The following is an 18,775-nucleotide window of genomic DNA, read 5'->3' as shown; positions in this document are numbered from 1 at the left end:
AAAACTAAAAAAAGTCACTTTGAATCATGCATTCAGGCAATAGTGACACCCCCATACGCTAACTTAAATACCTAAGTGAACTTACGTCCATAACATACATATTTTAACCCACATTATGATCGTTTTCCTAAACCTAACCAAGAAGTTCTGGTGCCTAAACTCAACCAAGCCGCGATCGTTCCACGACTTTAGCCACTTTTTTTATGATCGTTAACGTGATGTAACCAATAATTTTGGTTTTAATATCTTCAGTTTTTATTGCACTTTTTCAAAAACAGAGCAACAAAGTGCTGCACAAATAAACGGAGCAAAGCATTTAAAGACGTGGAAAAGAGGAAGCGTCCGCTAGGGCAATTAAACATATGAATAAAAAATTAATGAATAAAACAGACAGACAGACAAAAAGTAACATAAATAAGTAAAAAACAAAATAAAACAAAGCACTGGAACCAAGAATTGAAGGCAGCTTTATACAAATGTGTTTTGAGGAGTGATTTAACATGGGGACAGGCATCTGGTCTGTCTGGTACGCCTGTCGCTAGTCTTCTACAACAGTCTTACATTTTGTTTCGGGAGTCGGTGGCAACTGATCTTCTCTGTTATTTCTATTTTCAATAGTGATAACTGTGTTCATTAAATGATCCGTAGTGCATTTTTCCATGTGTGCACACTGAATGCTATAACTCAAAAATAACACACACAGTGAGAAATGACTACGTGCTCTAGCGAGTCAAAGTTAGAAGATAAATGAAAATATTTGCACACACGTAGACCGGCTTGGTCTGTCAGATTAGGCTGTTTGAAAACTGGTGTCATATCAGGTACGTGCTTAAAGTATTTTTGCACGGCTGCAGATGCTGTTAGTTTAGCTGAATTAATGTAACCAAAGTACGCGACAGATCTTCCCAAGTGTCACAGCTGCTCTCCGCAGACATACTGGAGTATTTTTCTGGTGGTGTTATCGCAATCTGCGGAATAGAATCTGAAAGATGACAAAAAATCATCGGCACATCTGGCGTTTCATCCGGCCATACTCGCGCTAGATTATCTACTGCGGCAAACTTGGGAAGAATGAATTTGTTTGTGGCTGTGCTGAAAACATGATATCTGCTATTTTATGTGACTATTTTGATGTCTGAATCATTCATCAGCACCGGCGAGGACATATTCACTTTCTATGTCATGATGCCCTCTTGGATTGCATTGGGCTCTGATTATCATGCCTTTAAAGATGTTACCTACCAACCCTGTTTGTGTGGAGCGTGACCCTGTTCAGCAAGAGAAGGGTATTGCTCGTGGCAACGGCTGCGAGAGAATCACGAGGGTTACAGAATGTTCCTTTTCCTCTTTTGTAGCCTGATTTTTATTCATGTATGTTGCCATCACAACTTTTCTCTCAGAATTTGGCTTCATTCTTATTACAAAAACTCACCGCTACAAATGATCAAGGTCATTTGATACCACAGGACCAAAACTCAGTAGCGAGGGAAACGCAGCGCTACTGTACACTGTATGTGAACGCGTTGTTGTATTACAGTGATGGCTCTGTTGAGAGAGAGGGAATCAGAAGCACTCTCCCTAATCCTGCTAAAGCAGTACACATGGGAATGATTACTTGCACAAAGCCATGACACCCTGAGTTGTTCAAATCCCTTTGTTCAAAAGAGAGCGACAAACAGAGACACAGACAGAGAGAGGCAGACAATAAATGAAAAGTGATTTAATTCAGCAAATGTGACAGGATTGTGTGATGTCTGGTGGATCTTGTTATTGTATGGATTGTCTGAATGAAGCCTCCACAATGCTAAATGGGTTTTTATCCTTGTTGTTTCAGGCCGGTTATCAGGACAGGGCCACCGTGCCCCATTTTAGGCGGCAAATCCAATCAGTTTAAGAGGAGATCCCTCAAATGTAGAATGTTGCGAGTAGCATCATTAAAGAAGCATGGTTAAAATGTAAAAATGTGCTGGATTGAAGCACTTCAAAAGACGACCCTCCGTGAATTAGCAACAAAAGGTTTCCCTTCATTCTTTCTTTAATAGGGTACTTTAAACCTGTTTTCTCCTTGGATAGAAACAGGATTTCTGTAATGAGCTGGTGAGTCATAGATTCACTCGGCTTAATTTTTTTTAATTCCCTGCCCCCCCCCCCTTCTCGTTTCTCTCTCTGTGTCTTTCTCTTCCTCACTCTCTTTCTCACTTTATTTCTTGCGCTCGGTATCTTTCTAAATGGGCCAAGGCAACTTTCCTTACCGTCTACTGGGGGAAGAAAGTAGATTAAGGCTATTAACAGGCAGAAGGATGCTGATCAGCCTTTCTGGTCTCTGGTCTCATGTCTGGTCCACACTGTGCTCTGTCTCCTCAGGCTTTTTAGTTATAGGCACCCTTCGAACACGGTGTGTTATTGTGCGCGTGCGGTGGAGAAAGTTTGATTGAAAACAGCCCATTTCATTCCCATAAATGGGCCAAAATTCAATTTGAAGGTGTCACGCAGCGTCCAAGGCAGCAAAAAGAGAAGGCACTCTCGTTCACCAAAAACAGTAAGCAGACGTGAGGAGAAATAAAACATGGCGCGAGCACGCTGTGTCTGTTTACGTTGCTGATGAGTGAACACGCCGCGATGCACACACAATAGACAAGTCATACACGAGCACGCTATATTTAGATGACAAACTGCCATAAACCCAGGCAAAAGAGGGAAGAAATAAACAAAAGAGAGGAGAAAAAGCAAGGCGGTCCAGAAGCATCCCCTGTCACGGTGCAATCCCCCATGTCCTAATTACACAGGCTTAGAGGAAACGGAGGATTAGCCACTGATTCACCACGCTTCTCGCCTCATCTTCTAATAAGTCCCCTTCTTGTCTCCTTGCCACCCTTTGTGCCACCCTCCACGTCTCTCTCCAGGTAAAGGTAGCAAGATACTATTGACCTGTGGCTTTCTGTCTGTCTTTGTTCCTCCTTGCTAACATGTCTGCCTCAGACAACCCCTAACAGGGGAAAAAACCTAATCCCATTTCGAAAGTAGGCTGCACAGCAGACTTTTTTGTTCGCTGTTCTCCTCAATTTATGCTCAATATTTGAGAAAAAGTTCTTACATCACATTCATATGTGTGCAGGTTTTGGTTTGTATGTCTGGCTTTGTATGCAATGGTGCATGTGACTGCAGTGTGTACCCTCATAGGGAAATTAGCTTTTTTTCATTTTTTATATAAGTAAGGGTCAGACACAAGCATCTATTCACTGGTAAGTACACTGAACGTGTGTTATTTACAGCAGAATAACTTTATTTATATCAAGGATCTACATTGTTGAAATTGCCAACGTGAGGCTGCCACACAATATCTCGCTTGTTATTTTGATTTACAATGAATAACACACTTTCAGCACAAGAGGCACAAAATCGACCTTCAAAGGTTTCCTCTGTAGATATCTGTACATTTTTATTGGCAACTGTGTCACATTTCTCAAAGCTGCTATAAGTGTTGTTGCCATTTTAGCTAACTTGTTGTCCGTTTTGCAGTTAGCAATCCCCTCCCTCCTCTCCAGACATAGCAGCAAACAGGAGGATCCTGCTCTCTGCCTGTTGGCGAGCAGACAAGACCGCTTCTTTATCAAGCTCTCTGGCCTGATTGGGCACAGTGGGCAGGGATACCAGGACATGTTTTTTCTCTTTCACTGCAGGAGCAAGTAGAGGAGAGACATGGGTTACTGGCAAAACACTCTATAACAGGGATTACTGTTGGGATTTAGAGCTATTTAATGCTTATTTTAATAAATGTATATCACTTACAGCAGCTTTAATGTCAGAAATATGAACCAAAATGAACCTGGACCTAGTGCAGGATGAGCTCAGCTCTAATATCTTCAGAGCAAAAACAGTACATGGTATACAGATATAGTACAGGTGTATTATCAGCAGCCATACCTTCAGATAGATTGATAGGAAGAGATTACAGCATGCTGTGTAATTGTAATGTTATTGATATTTATTTTCTTCCAGTTTCATGTTAATTGTTTGATGTATGGGTATAAATAGCTTGATGACAGCAGGAGCGAGAGTTGCCCCTCTCAGACACCCACTGTATATGTAATGGCTCGCCTGTGGCTGCTCTGCCGAATTGCTCCACCATTAGAACACTTAAGGAGTTAGAGAAAGAGGGGTTGAAGAGTGAGCTATAGCCAGCGGAAATGTGAATTATACAACATCTTAAGTCACAGGTCGGAACAGAGGCTCAGGTTTTTTGATTGGCTCAAGCAAAGATCTTCCACGACTAACCCTGCAATATTTATGGGCTACCTCTGACCGCTGTGAGCAGTGAACGCTGCATGCCCAGCGAAAGAAGGATCACAAAAAATAGCCTTTTCTCCGATGGCACTTTTCTTCCTCTCTCTCGTTCTGTCCCTCGTAATGAAAACGCCTCAATGAAGAACACTTCCGACCTGATTGAATGGGCTGGTCAAACACAGCAGTGGGAATCTTCTGAAGAGTGTTGTCACAGGTGACGGGTGCGGTTACAGATAAACATCAGTTTGCCTGTCCTCAGCACTTTTTAGCCTTGGATAGGTTCCCATGGTCGGTTCCTCATTACTGCTGGAAACCCGTTTGTTGAGGTTGTTCGTTTTCGGCTGATTGTCAACAGATAACAGGAACGGAGTCTCGAGTTTTCACACTCGTCTCAAGGTTGGCCTTTGCTAACAATTAAAGTTTGCAGAAACCTTTGATAATTGAGATCATAGCAGGCAGCACATGGCTCAGCCGCGAATGACAAGTCTACAACCTGTAGTAAAAACATTCGGGAAGCTATTCATATTGAAATCGGGTACATAGAATGAAAAAAAAAACGAGCTTCATTGAAAAACAATCAATGCCCCCTCGCGTTGCAGGCACACACTGGCAAGGCACGGTCCATCCTGCTCTGTTCAGACAAACGCACACACTTGAGCACACAACGCAGCCTTTTACGTAACTAGGTAGGCCACTTGTAAACAGATTTGTATTTTTAAGGACCACATTGTGCATTTTAGGGCCCTCATTGCTGCTTTGTGTTAAAGGGAAAGCACTATTTGAGAACATCAATCTGGCTGTCCAGGAGCCCCTCATCTCTTCAACCCACAGGCCTTTCTCGCCACCCACAGCACACAGCCCTGCTTGCTCATCATTGATTAGGCTCTCTGTGTTTGTTTTTGTTTGAATATGAGCTTATGCTCCTCGTCCTCCTCCTCTTGGGTTTTTTATCCCTCTCTCTCCTATGCATAAATACTCTCTCCTCGGGGTGTTCTTTGAACAACTTAGCCAGGCATTAGCTGACGGAGGGTCCTGCCGTTTGCGAGGGAATGCCTGAAGAGAGGACGTGTTTGATCCTGAGATATATGTCCTTGATTCAGTCTCGGCATCGCCAGCCACCGGGCACCCCCACCACTGCTGCCAAGCATTTCCTGCTATGCATCAGTATTCTCATGCCTCCCACTGTGATAAAAGCTATTACACTGGAGAGAAGTATCCTCCTCATTGTGCCTGGCCACCCACTGCACAGAACAATCCGGACCTATTCCCTCAACACAGCCACACTCTCAGTAGATCTTTAAATAAAACGTGAGCTTAATAACAATTTAACATATCATATCCTAAAATAGTTTTAATGTGGATACAGTTGCACTGCTAAAGTAGATTATATGTGGGCTGCTGTGGATGAAGAGCCTTACCAGGAAAATCTACATTTTATTATCATTTTAAAATCACACTATGGGCACCGTTTGCTGTTGTTGATAGATTTCGAGCAGGGCTGCTGGCCGGAGTGAAACGCAGGTCCCACAGCAAAACTGCATTGAATACACCCAGACAGCAGCCTGATGGAAATACTACTGTACTGCAAACCTCTTGAAATAATGTTGACAAAACAGACAGACCGGCCAACTGCAGAGAACAGCCTGTTTTCCCAGCACAGCTCTGTTTTAGAATCATAACAATATCAGATGCAGTAATACACTCGAGTGATGCTCTCATTTCACCACAACAATGCTGTATAAGGATAAAGGGAAATAAACTAGCGTGCTCTATATCTGAAGTGATGAGAAATGTAACATTTTGATTTGTTGGGGTCTGTTTCATGAAAAAAAAAAAAAGAATTCAAAGCAGAGTAAATGTGTTTCATAAGAGAACAGCAGCTCTTTTATAAAAAAGGAAATCCACAGATTGAAAAAGCAGTAAGTGTAGGATCCACCTCAACACCGAATGTCGTATTCACAGATAGTAATTTGGTGTATAGCCCCAGGAGAAATTGGCCTTCCAGTCTACCACGTAATGTCTAAATCCTTAGAAATTGACGAAATCTTAAATTATCCGAAGCACAATCTGTTCACCCAGACCTAAAGTTTGAAATTCACTCCTCTGACTGCTGTTGTTTTGTAGACTGGCAACCTGAGAAGTCACAAGATATTTACTAAACATTCGGCTCCGTCGGAGTGGAGACTCTCTCATCTGTGCAGTTCAAATATTTAGTCACCCTGATTGGCTGAGAGTGCAGGGGGGGGGGGGGGGGGGGATCAGCTGGGCCGGATAGCGATAGGCGAGGAGATTAAAAACACAATAACACACACACACATGCACTTCATAAACACACACTGTGAGCTCCCTCAGGTGAACAGGTGCAGTCATGGTCTGTCACAGATGCTCTGCGCAATTTGTCAGCTGCCATTCCTCCTGTCCACCTTGGGTGGGTTGGGGGATATTTGCCGCAACACAACCTCGACTCACAAACACACACCTAAACACATCATCTTAGATCATTCTCCAACCTCATAGGCTCTATTTGTAGCTCATAAAGCTGTCTAATGACTACCCAGGTGTGTATAACGGGAAGATGATTCACCACCACTACGATGGATGCTAAATCGTTATGTGCGTGTAGCTTTTTTACTTTCCTGCACCTTGTTTTTCTAACTTTGGGAACACTCCAGCACACTATGAGTTTGTCCTGTATTCAGCCTGCTTCGCCAGCAGTGGCCTGCATGTACAGCTCTCTCTCGGTTTGCTCCCTCCCTCCCCGGGAACCACAGAGTGTGACAGAGGGACATTAATCACAGGGCTGGGTAATAAAGCGAGGAGGGATGGGCATGTAGGGCCAGGGGGGCAGGCGTCTGGAGGGAGAAAGGGGTGTTTAGGGAAATCACACCATGCTTTATGACACACACTGATAAACAAGCCACACTTTTACACTTGCAGGTTTAGGTGCACATCCTTCACGCGCCATACGGGAAGCTTCCAACCCAAAAGTTTGAAAAATTAAATCCAGGAGAGGAGGAAAAAAAAAACACGCTGGGGTTGGTGACCAGTTACTTTCTCTTATAGTCTGTGTTGAGGGAGAGCCCCCTGCGTTCAGGCCCACCTGTGTGTTATTTTGAGCTGCCCCTTGTCCTAATTAATTAGGTGTTAATTTAGTAAAAGACTTTTTCTGGAAGGAAAACAGAGGGGAGGTTTTTTTTTTATCATTTGGAAAGGGATGAGAGGCGTTTTATGGCTCAGTAGAAGAAGCACCCTCACCGTTGCTATGTTGCTGAAACGGCTGCGGGAGGTTTTCACGACACTGATAACTCTCATGATATGAGATGGTGATAAAACGCGGCTGTTTATATATGATTACAAACTAAATGACAGCAGAACACAACAATTTAGTAGTCCGCAGGGTGTAGCACTGTATTAAGGATTTTTTCTCCTCCAGCATTTATTTCTGACCCCTTTGGGTTATTGAAGTTTTTTAATATCGACCTCGTTCCATCCTGACATTTTACAGTGAACACTGTTGTGAATCATCTCAAGTGGAGTTGTGATTGTGGATATTGTGTGTGTAGGTGGAGGTGTATGTCTGTACGGGTTTGCCCCACCAACCTCGATTCTTTGTTGTATATTTTCTGTTGCATCTGCGTTAGCGTGGTGCTCAAGAAGCATTAGAAAGTGCTAGGTTGAAAAATGAGACACCGATAATAGCTCCCCGTTCTTATGAATCTGTAGTATCCACACAGCAAAGGCTCAGTGCTCTAGAAAAATCAGTGCATGCTACAAACATAAAAAGATAAGGACGGCGTTGAAAATTGGACTTCTTACACGAAAGAAACAAACAAATGTGTTCGGTAAAACAGCAAGTAATTCTTCTTCATCGTGTCTTTTTGTTGCACATGAATTGCAAGCCTTTTTTGGTTTGGTCTCTGTTTTTTGGTTGGAAACATTAAAGGGGCACTATGTAGATTTGAAACACAGTAATATTTACCATATCAATGAGGTAATAATACAAGCTCAGAAATATTTATGTTTTCCCTGGCTGAATAAACAAGCTGTTCTCAAAGGAAGAAAAGGTCCCCAGAACATTGTTTGAAGCTAGAAAGGTGGCAGGGTCCGCCAAATATAAGCAGTAAGTAAAGCAAGACTGAAATTGTGTTGTCCTTTTATTCGGTTTATCCAGTCATGAAAAATAGAGTTTATTTAGTTTTTTTTAGGCATAAAAAACCAGAAGCACAAAAGATCTTTCTCTTCAGATTAAAATCTCTTCCCCAGAACTACATAGTGCACCTTTAAGTTATAGATATAAATTCATCCGATGCACAATACACGTGGTCCACTTTTGTTCCCTCCTCGCCTCCTTCTGAATACCTCACACGGTCATCACGCACTTTTTTAGCTGCTCTACGCTGCTTTTTAAATGGAATTCATTATTGAGATTATTCATTCAAATTATTCATAATTTATTCAGCAAGAACGGCCTCTAAAAATGTTCCAGTCACTTTAAAGAGATACATGTAGGCACTGATTTTTACATTTTAGATAAGGCACCTCACTGGTTCAGAAAGTAATTAACAAATCCTTCATTCATCTCTCCTGCACTTCCACTGGCCTATCTCGCCCCGGCTGCTGTAACGAGGCACGGCGATATCTGATGTTGACAAATAAAGCCGTGAACCAGGATCATTTACTTCTTTTTTTTCCCTTTTTTTCCCCTAATGTTGCTAAATTAATGTTTTTCTCTGGATTTTTAACAGTTTCCGTGACACTGTGTGTCCTTTTTATTATTGCTCGAGAGATTTCCTGGAGCAGCTTTGCCACTTTTATATCTGTTTCATGTGCTCTTAGCAGTAAAGATAACTGGCAGCTACATAGCTGTCCTATCTAACTCATTGTTACCCAGTCTGGCTATTCTGCCCTAAAGCAAGGCAATTAACCCTGCCAGAGGTAGTAAGATAGCTCCGGCTGCTCACTGTTAAGAAAGCATCCACAAGTACAAAAGAGTGTGTGAAGTTAATTAAACTTTTTTGTCAGCAATGAAGGTGTAATAAATATCTGATTTCAATCAGGGATTTTTCAACCGGGTCAAGTGTCTACAAAAGGGCCGCAAAGATACAAACATCAACGGCGCCTGCCTCCTGACAATTCCATCAGAGTTTCGGCGACACTTCACTTGTAAATTGAGCACGATTTTTTATCTTCTTCTTGATGTCCAAGATGTTTTTTCTCTCACGCTTTATACTGAATAATTTAAAATTCATGCTGCATATAATCTCATCGTCCCCTTTCTTTTTCACTTGTTTCCATATGGTTCAGGGCCAGTGTGGTTATAGGATGCAGCGGCCATTTTCAAGGCCTTTTATGTAAGATGAGATTTAAGGACTCATTTTTCTTTAGCTATACAATATCAGCGTCCGAGATTGGAAACATGATAAGAGAGTGGACACTAAACGATAAATAATACAGCGTTACCTATTGTAAACATAGATCGTTATCTTGAGGTTGTAGCTATCTTGATGTTTTGATTTTGCAACAAATACTCAGAATTTCACACAGTGATGTTGCAATAAAGAAAAACTAAAGCGGTGCAGAAATAGTGAAGCCAATGGGACTCTTTGCGTAATGGTTTACCGTATGCTGATTTGTCTGTTTCATCGTCGTACAACATCAAATCACTGGCCGAGAGCTGAATCAAATCGTGATAAATAATTGCATGATTCACTATCAGTGTAATTTATCTTGGAGACCAAACACAGCGCTGAGAGAGAAACTGGAGATGCAGCGACCGAGCACGCACCTGGTAGCCAAATCATCACAGGCAAATGTGTCCTTGGTGGAGGCTTCTGTTGCCCATCCCAGAGAGCTGGTGGAGCCATGGTGAAGGGAGAGAGAGAGAGAGAGAGAGAGAGAGAGAGAGGGAGTGAGACAGAGGGGGAGGGAGGAAGGGAGGGAGATGAATGTCACCCTTGCTCTCATATGTCATATTGTTAGCCATAGATATGAGGAGAACGCCTCAAGGTTGAATGTGCGACTGAGACATGAATAATCTATCAGAGGTTTCCTCCAACTAAATAGAGGGAAATATGTCTGCATGGATTATTTATGCTTTAATATGCACACGGTGAATGGACAATCACCTCTGAGAGCATGAAGACATTGTAGGGGCTAAGTTAATTGTGTGTGTCTGGAATGCATGCGAGCCCGGTGTGTGACTGGCAGCGGTCGTCCAGCTGTTAAGCCCGGTTACACGTAGGGTCTATATTTTGTTGCTCGGTGATGGATTGCAGTAATAGCGTGTTCTGGTTGGAGAGTGTATTCGGGTTTGTATTATGTATGTACAAGCTTTCGACCATATCATCGATCTTTGCGCTTTGACGTGTCGTTCGTATTTTCTTACTCAAATCTCAAATCACTCTTGCACAAACACTCGCACACACAAACACACACACGAATGCTTCTCGGCGAGTGCGGATGCATTCGCTCACCCACCCGCACCATTTAAATGTAGTCCATCTCAAACTGGTCCGGCCTCCGCTTTTCCAGCTCACCTTATTTCCTCTTCAGCTGACTGCCTCGACATGGGAAATGTCAGGCTCTCTCTGCCAGCGCTGTTTGGCTTCTTCAAACATTTGTGAAGTGTTAAGCTCATCTCTACAGCTTAGGAGGGCAGTCTCTTAGGAATCAAGGCTGCTGACCCGCAACACAGCAAAGACGGCCTCGCCAAGTGCACTCAAGCACATCCACTCTGCCCGCTCATTTGCATCAACGAAAAGATTGTGTTAGTCCCAAGTTTGTGGTCTTTACAGCAGCACTCTCGCCATGCTGTAAAGGTCCATGCATGGTATAATGGAATTGATTTACAGCTCCTGACAGTAATGTTGTCTTCTCACATGGAGTTGAGAATAATAGCAGAGAAGCTGTACAGCTTTGAGCCGCCTCAATGTGAGTCTTTTAAAGGTGCACTATGTAGTTTTGGGGAAGACATTTTAATCAGAAGAGAAAAATCTTCATGAGTGATTTTTATGCCTAAAAACCTCCCAAAACAAACTCTCTTTGTTGTCATGTCTGAATAAACAAACAGATATTTGGCAGACCCTGCCACCTTTCTAGCTTCAAACAGTGTTCAGGGGACTTTATTTTCCTCTGAGAACAGCTTGTTTATTCAGTAATGGAGAAAATAAACATTTCTGAGTTTGTATTATTACCTCATTAATATTGTAAATATTAAAATTCTGAATTTGAATTTTTTTCTGCAAAACTACATAGTGCCCCTTTAAATGTTACGTTTAAAAAAAAAAAAAAAGTTTTCTATCACCGCGTTAAAATATCCCTTAAAAGGTCACCTACTGAAATTTGCTTCAGACTTCAAGCCACAAAAGGCTTGTTAAATGCAGATAAATTTCACAGGAAAAACATCACTCTCAATACACAAGGACAACGATTCATCATGAGGAATCAAGGTTTGAACCATTACCATTCAGCAGGGAAGGTGAAAAATGTCAAGAAGCTGTTTCATGTTTTAAGAGTATTAAATTGTTAAGTCTATGGCTGATTTAAGTTCAAATATTGCTTCATGCCTCTTGGGTTTTTGCCACTTTGATTGGCCAATACAAACATCAACAATGCCGAAATTAAGCTCCCATGAATAGACTTAACTAATTCCTCTTAACAAAGAGAGCTGCTTGACTTCTGCTGCATTTGTTTCTTTACAAATAGTGTATTTTAGCAAACGAACAAGTGCACTGCTGCAAGAAATTAAAAATGTGGTGTCTTTCAGCGGCGTTTGGCTCCACAAACATATTGTTTCCAGATGCATTGCGTATCTTGAAAACAATGTGTAAATTGGCCTGAGCTGCATTCATTTGGCCTGTGAATGAAAGTAAGCTTTTAAATGTTTACTGGAGAGCAGCGTTCAGTGCTGTTGCATTATTTGGTTTGCCTAACATGTAGCTTGTCAAGTTTACACTTTCCTAAACTAATGGAATGATTGATGGAGGCCTGTCGAGGCAGCATAATGAAATGTGTCGGCTTACTGTTTATTACGCTGTCGGACGTGTGGATGAGAAACAAGGAACTACATGTACCAATTTCATTTGTATAGTCCTGTCTGTGTCATCTCGTCTCTTGGTTTCATCCCACCCGGCCAATGGAAAAATTCCATTTATGGGACAACAGATGCTCTTTCTTTTTTTACCCTCTCTATTTTCCCCTTCCACGCCAAGGAGAAGAAAAAAATGCGCTCCTCTCTGTATTTTATTAATATATATTTTTTTGTAACCAAGTTCTGGATCTGTTTGACACAGGCATGAACACTCCCATAATCAGCCAGAGTGTGCATCCCTCTGAATAGAGATGAAAGAGGGGAACACACACACACACACACACACACACACACACACTCTTGCAGTTATACACACATGCGTGCACACACAACAACAACAAGGAGCACACAAATAAACAGGCACAAACACACGGGGAAGAAGCACAAGCCATTTGGCACAGTCTCTCTGTCTAGGGAGGGCTTCAAAGCCCACTGACATGAATTTATGATAACGCCACTATGCCTTTGCCAAACCTCAACTGTTGTTGTTTTTCTCTCGCTCCCTCCCCATCCCTTCTGTATGCTCTGCCATCCCCTTCATCAGAGCTTTGGAAAATGCTAGCAGGTGTCCCCCAGTCCCTTGGAAAGGTGTGTGTATGTGTGTGTATGCGTGTGCATTTACAGTTCTTGGAATGGGACATGTTTAGCTGCCTCTTCCTTTTATTCATAATTTCATCAGGCTTGGCTCTACTTCCCTAACTTTGGGCTCTTTGTACAGTTTCAGACTAGTACTCTGATTCTATTACCCCTCTCCTTGTGTGGTTTCACTCTCTCTGCCCACTACTGACATGAATGTGACTTTTTTTTTTTCTCCTTCCATCCCCTCCCTTTGTTTCTCTCTCCAGATGAGGATTGTGTGAATTGTACGGAGGAGTGCCGAGTACTGGGTCATTCTGACCGCTGCTGGATGCCCCAGTTCCCCGCTGGAGGAAACCAGGCAGAGGGTGTCGACTACCGCAACAATATGTTTGTACCAGCGGGGATGGAGACGGTGCCCGAGGCAGAGACCTACGAGACTGTCAACCCCAATGGGAAGAAGACGTTCTGTACTTTTGGAAAAGAGAGGCGTGACCACACCATCCTGGTCGCCAATGTCAAGCCCTACTTGAAGGCGAAACGTGCCCTCAGTCCACTGCTCCAAGAGGTACCCTCAGCCTCTAGCAGTCCCACCAAAGGGTGCTCCACCATGTCTCCCTGCTCCTCAGTCAAAAGCCCAGCCGACGGGGCTGAAGGAAAACCTCCTCCTGCTACCTGCTCCGGCCACTACGGGCCTCCTGATGGTCAGTACCTGTCACCAACCAAACAAACCAGAGACCAGGGGGTCTACCCACCCTTGCCTCCCTCAGACCCAGTGGCCAAGGTGCTCGCAGAGGCCCGCTCCAGGATCAGCCAAGAGGCAACAGGTGAAATGGAGTGTGTCCTGGAGCAGGTGGAGCCCGACGGAAGCCGCGACAGAATGGACGCAGACCAGGTGGTGAGAGACATCGACAAATTATTGCAGGACTGCAGAGGAAGTGAGGCCACTGGCACACTCAGGAAGTGACACAGAGGACTGTAACAAAAAGAAGTAGGGAGGTAGAGAGAGGAATATGATGCTATTCCAAAAACTCTCATGCCAAAACTGTCACTGTCACCAAAACAAATCAAAAAGGTTAAATGGCTCTTATGATAGGAGCTCTTTTCACTGTATTTGTTGTTGAAGTACCAACTCTGGATGGACAATGGGAACGCTTATTACTTGGCACTAGTTTTGGAGCTAAGATCCCAACCAACAAGAAGGAACTGGCTAACAAACATCTGAATTCTGCTGAATTTATAAACTCTTTTTGTTTTGGATTCTTAAGCAAATTGCAGAGGCTTATGCCTCTGGCACCTCGCAAGCTATTATCTAAGTGCCCACCAGCTCATAAGTGTGTTGTTCATGGTCTCTCGTGAAATCCTACATATCTAAGTGTGTGTAGGTGGATTTCTGTTTTGTGTGATGGCCATAGAAACTGAATGAAAAAGGACTAATTATGGTCAGACACGACAATCGACGCGGAAGCAGAGAAACAAATTCTAATCTACCCGGGACGGTGAACGATGGAAACACACAAAACAACCTTATCATTTCTGACTTTAATAAACGTGTTTATTGTGTGATGGATCCTGTAACTGAACATGAACAGATTGGTTAATCAGGGGTGTGTTCGCAGGGGTTGTTTAAGGACTCGCAGTAAGGGGGGGGGGGGGCTTAAATGCTACGCTGAAGGAGAATTATTAACAGTGTAACCATGTTTCACCTGTCATTTGTAGCCACATGTGTAAGTTGTGTCTGTCTCACGCCTCCTATTTAAACATTCATGTTGCTGGCCGGTGTAGCTGCACGCACCAACTTTACACGTGTGCACTACACTTTGCGCATACACATGCTGACACACGCACTGACACACACACACAAACTGACACACACATACACACTAATGCTTTCACACAACTGGCCATCTGTGTAATTGTCTTATACATGAACATCATCAGCTTTCAGTCCCTTGTGTACAGTGAATTATCATGTGTGTGACTATGCCTTAAGGCAATCACCAGTTGTATAAAAAGGGACATTTTTCCTCAACTGTGAAAAGATGATATCTATATGATTATATAGATGACTATATGTATGAATTCATGTATAGTGTCCAAATATTAACAAAATATTTATACATTTTTTAAGAAAAAAAGAAATGAGGAATCTCAGCAAAAAAGTGTCCTCGGGTTAAGGTCTAGAGCGGGGTGTTAACTCAAAGAACTGCAAAGGACACTGCCATTGTTTCGAAAGACAAGTATCCAAAAATATAAACAAACAAGAAAATGTCCCTTCACATTATCACTATACATAATATCATTATATGTGTAAATGTATCCAATTTAGATGTGTTTACATCAAAAAATTGACATATTTTTATTGATTTCACTGCAATTTCTGTGCATTTGAGCCAAATTGTTATGTGTACAAAAGCTATATTGTGTATTTTATTAAATTAATATATAGTTGTGTTGCAATATACATGGGCTTATATTGTATTTGGCAAAAGTTGCCTTAGTAGCTGTCGAACTCTGTGAGTTTGCTTTAGTTTGGGTTTTTGTTGGTGTTTTTTTTCCTCTCTATTCTGCATCTTTGCAGGCTGGCTTCAGTGCTTTTGAGATGTCGCCTCTTTTTACCCTGAGATCCAGCTGGATCAAATACAATAACTGTTGAAAGCTTAATGAGCCAGCTGATCTAGAAAACAAGTCAAACCAACAACAAAAAGCAACAACCACAAGATAACAGTTTGAATATTTTTACTGAGCAGATTTTTACAGGGCAGCTATTTTCTTTAACAATAACTAGTATGCGTATCTTGTGTTCATTATGTTTTTACTTTCTTTCCAAAAAAGAAACCTGCCATATGGAAAGTGGAGTGGTTTCCTTGGTGATCATAAAACTGCCTTACTGTCTCTGCGGAGAGCTTGTTGTATCTGTGGAGCTTGTGACTGCTTATAAAGCCCTGGTCCACCAGAATGTGCATTTTCTATAAAGGACCAAAAGAGGTTCTTTCTCAGCAGTCTGTGTTGTTTATGTATGTACTCCTTCTCTATACGTGTTAGAATTCTCATACTTTGCAGAGAAACTTGACATCTGAAATTATATCTGAAGTTGCTTTGGATTCGATGTCTTTAGCTGTTTAGGTACACGGTTTATACAACCAAGTGTCTTCACATTCAGGCTTTCTTAAAAAAAAAATAATACAGACATTTATTTTTGAAAATTTTGGCACATTTCGGCCACTCTCTGAAATAAGAATGGGAGGTGCTTTTTCTAATATTATCTGACAGTAAAATAAGCAGAACAGTAGGCTATTAGACTAGATGTGTTCTGGAAAATATGTCCACAATCACCAAATCTATGTAAGATGCAGCCATGAGAGGGAACAGTGACTTATATTCGTATAAATGGCTCCTGGTGTGTTCAATGTAAAGTATATCTGAGCTGAGTTGGAATCTTGACAGCAGATTTAACACATTCAGACATGTCACATCTGAGTATTTCGCTGTTTCTGTTCTCGCTTCTTTTTCTTAATCGAGGTACATGTTTGGACATTCTCCTGTCATTCTGCCATCCTGCTGTATCTTAAGCCTGCTTTCCATCTTTTTTTATATCACTATTCCTTTGCTTACTTTCCTCCTCTTCAGCTGTTTGCTTTCTCGCCTCTGAGGAGCAAAGCAACTGTTAGCTTTCCTCCTCTCTTTCGTCTGTAAAGTATTTGGTTTTGGTTTACCCTTGCTCCTTTCCTGGGAGATGGCAGCGGCTGTTTTTAGAGAGGGCTTGGAAGATTTGACAGAGGAGGAATAATATTTATGGTTATTTTTAAATGACGTTTTTTTTTTTCTTTTTCTTTTTGGGTTGTTGTTATCTCTCTCAAATATCTGGATAAATCAAGCAAGCCTGATATTCACATCATACAGACAGCACAAACGGTTAAACTGTGCTGTTCAAAAGTGCATTCTGCTACTGTGATCCTCGCTAAAAAAAAAAAGAAAAAAGAAAAAGAAAGAAATGCTGTTTTGCACACACCCAGACACACAAACACCCGGGCACTTCAGCAACACACTGCCTTTCATTTAAATGCATAGCCCCTTAAAGGTAAACTGAAGGCTGAAAGAGAGGGCAAAACACTACCCAGACAAATGTGACACTCTCACACTTGTCTTCATGGTTTATTTTCTTTTTTATCTCATTTTGCTCGGTCTTCATGCCGGATCAGGCATTCTCTGCTCTGTGTGTGTGCGTGTGCTTGATTCGCTTTCATGCCCTCATTGTTTGACAAAACAATTCCTCCCCTTCTCATTTAATTTATGTTACCTGTGTGCTATAGATTTAATTCCAACTCACGTTAAACCTATTGCTGCGGTCTCTCTTTAATTTGGGCATTAATTAAAACAGAGTGCAGAGGTCACTCCGGGATTTACTCAGTTTGGCTGCCACAAAGAGTCACTGTCACAGTTCAAGCACATTTAAAGTGCTGTCCCCTCTAATGGTGTTCCCCTGGCCTAGCCACTGTCTGTACACTCACAATCTGTGGGCAGGAAATGAGCTGGGTCCAGTGGATTGAAGGAACTCTTTAAAGCCATGCCCCCCCTCTCTCAGGCTATTTGCTGTCTAATAGAGCAGAGGCTGCTTCTGAGGTCAACACATAGTTGGAGATTGAGCATAATGTAAGGCCTCTCATTGTCTAATGACACACAGTTGGCATCATACACTGTTGGCAGTGCATTACTCAAATCTAGAGTGGGTAATTTTTTGCCCACTTGAGACTGTTGGTTTTACCAAGTGATTAGGACTGGGCCTTGTTGAATGTGGCTAACCGCCTCTGGTCTCTGACTCACACTGATGCAGGTGCACACAGACTCAGACAGCCACTGCTTCACACACGTAGAGACAACATGCCATTTTGGTTAGTTAAAACAAGCACCCGATGTTTGTCAGTGTCGTCCCCTCAACCCCTCCCTCCCAAAGCCCACACTGATAGCATAGGGCTCCACGCTACAATGGGCAACTGGTGAAAAGACCAGAGACATTCATTTGTATGGATTATTTCAACTGCTATTGTCTAAAGGCTGTGTTCATTGTGATCTATCTGAAAAAAAAAGATGAAAAGATCAAATAAAAAAGCAATTACTAATAATGTTTGCTCTTGTCCTTGTATGAGTTGGTTGAGGAATGGATAGTCATGGCTTTGATTTAATTTCTCTCCTCCCGAGAGATAACCTCGCACACCGCGGCGTTTTTGTTCCTTCGAGCGTCTGCGCGGCCAATTTTGCCTTGTCGAATAGGATTGCTCTGTTTACATCCACCGTGCCAGCTTACTTTGGAAGAGATAAAAATTAGCTATTTCAATTGCGTTCTTTGGTTTAAAAATGCACATATGCATGTACCTTATGCGCACACCGATTTAAAAATTTGCTCCAGGCAAATGATTCTTTATTCATTACATTAGTTCACATATTCGCCACACAAAAGATTACTGCTCATGCTAATTTTTTTTTTTTTTCTTCTTTTTTTGCCTAATTGCTCAGAGGCAAATAAATCGTAGCTTGAAATTATGTGTACTTATGCTCTGCAGATAAGATGTTGCACTCCACCCTTCAGCTAGATTCACATTCAGTGGCCAATTTGCAGTTTCTTCAACACTGGCCTGTGTTTAGAGAAATATACTGTATGCTTCTCGTTCTCTCAGTCAAATCTGATTTGCTTGATTCGTAGGTAATGGTTATTAGTTGTTGGAGTGGAACGTACACTGGCAGTGGCAGATGTGACCCTCCCTCTTGGTGTTCAGTTCCCCAAGAAGAATAGTAAACAAACTTTTTAGAGCTGACTGGTGCTTAAAG

At 42.1% G+C, this 18,775-nt stretch overlaps 1 protein-coding gene across 4 annotated transcripts in view; it reads left to right on the top strand.

The window, feature by feature from the left end:
* The window catches only part of pcdh17 (protocadherin 17), a 58,396-nt gene extending 40,324 nt beyond the window's left edge, over window positions 1–18,072 (top strand). For all 4 annotated transcript variants that reach the window (XM_084353310.1, XM_084353309.1, XM_084353308.1 and 1 more), the window contains exon 5: window positions 13,219–18,072. In XM_084353310.1, coding sequence (XP_084209436.1) covers window positions 13,219–13,916 — 698 coding nt within the window. In that variant the 3' untranslated portion in view covers window positions 13,917–18,072. The remainder of the gene's footprint in view (window positions 1–13,218) is intronic.
* The last annotated feature ends 703 nt before the right edge of the window (window positions 18,073–18,775 follow it).

The sequence above is a fragment of the Pagrus pagrus genome (genome assembly GCF_965226575.1).
Source record: "Pagrus pagrus genome assembly, chromosome: 1".
In the NCBI taxonomy this organism is placed as follows: Eukaryota; Metazoa; Chordata; class Actinopteri; order Spariformes; family Sparidae; genus Pagrus; species Pagrus pagrus.
The sequence above is the reverse complement of the archived record's forward strand: the minus strand, read 5'-3'. Positions and strand labels throughout refer to the sequence as shown.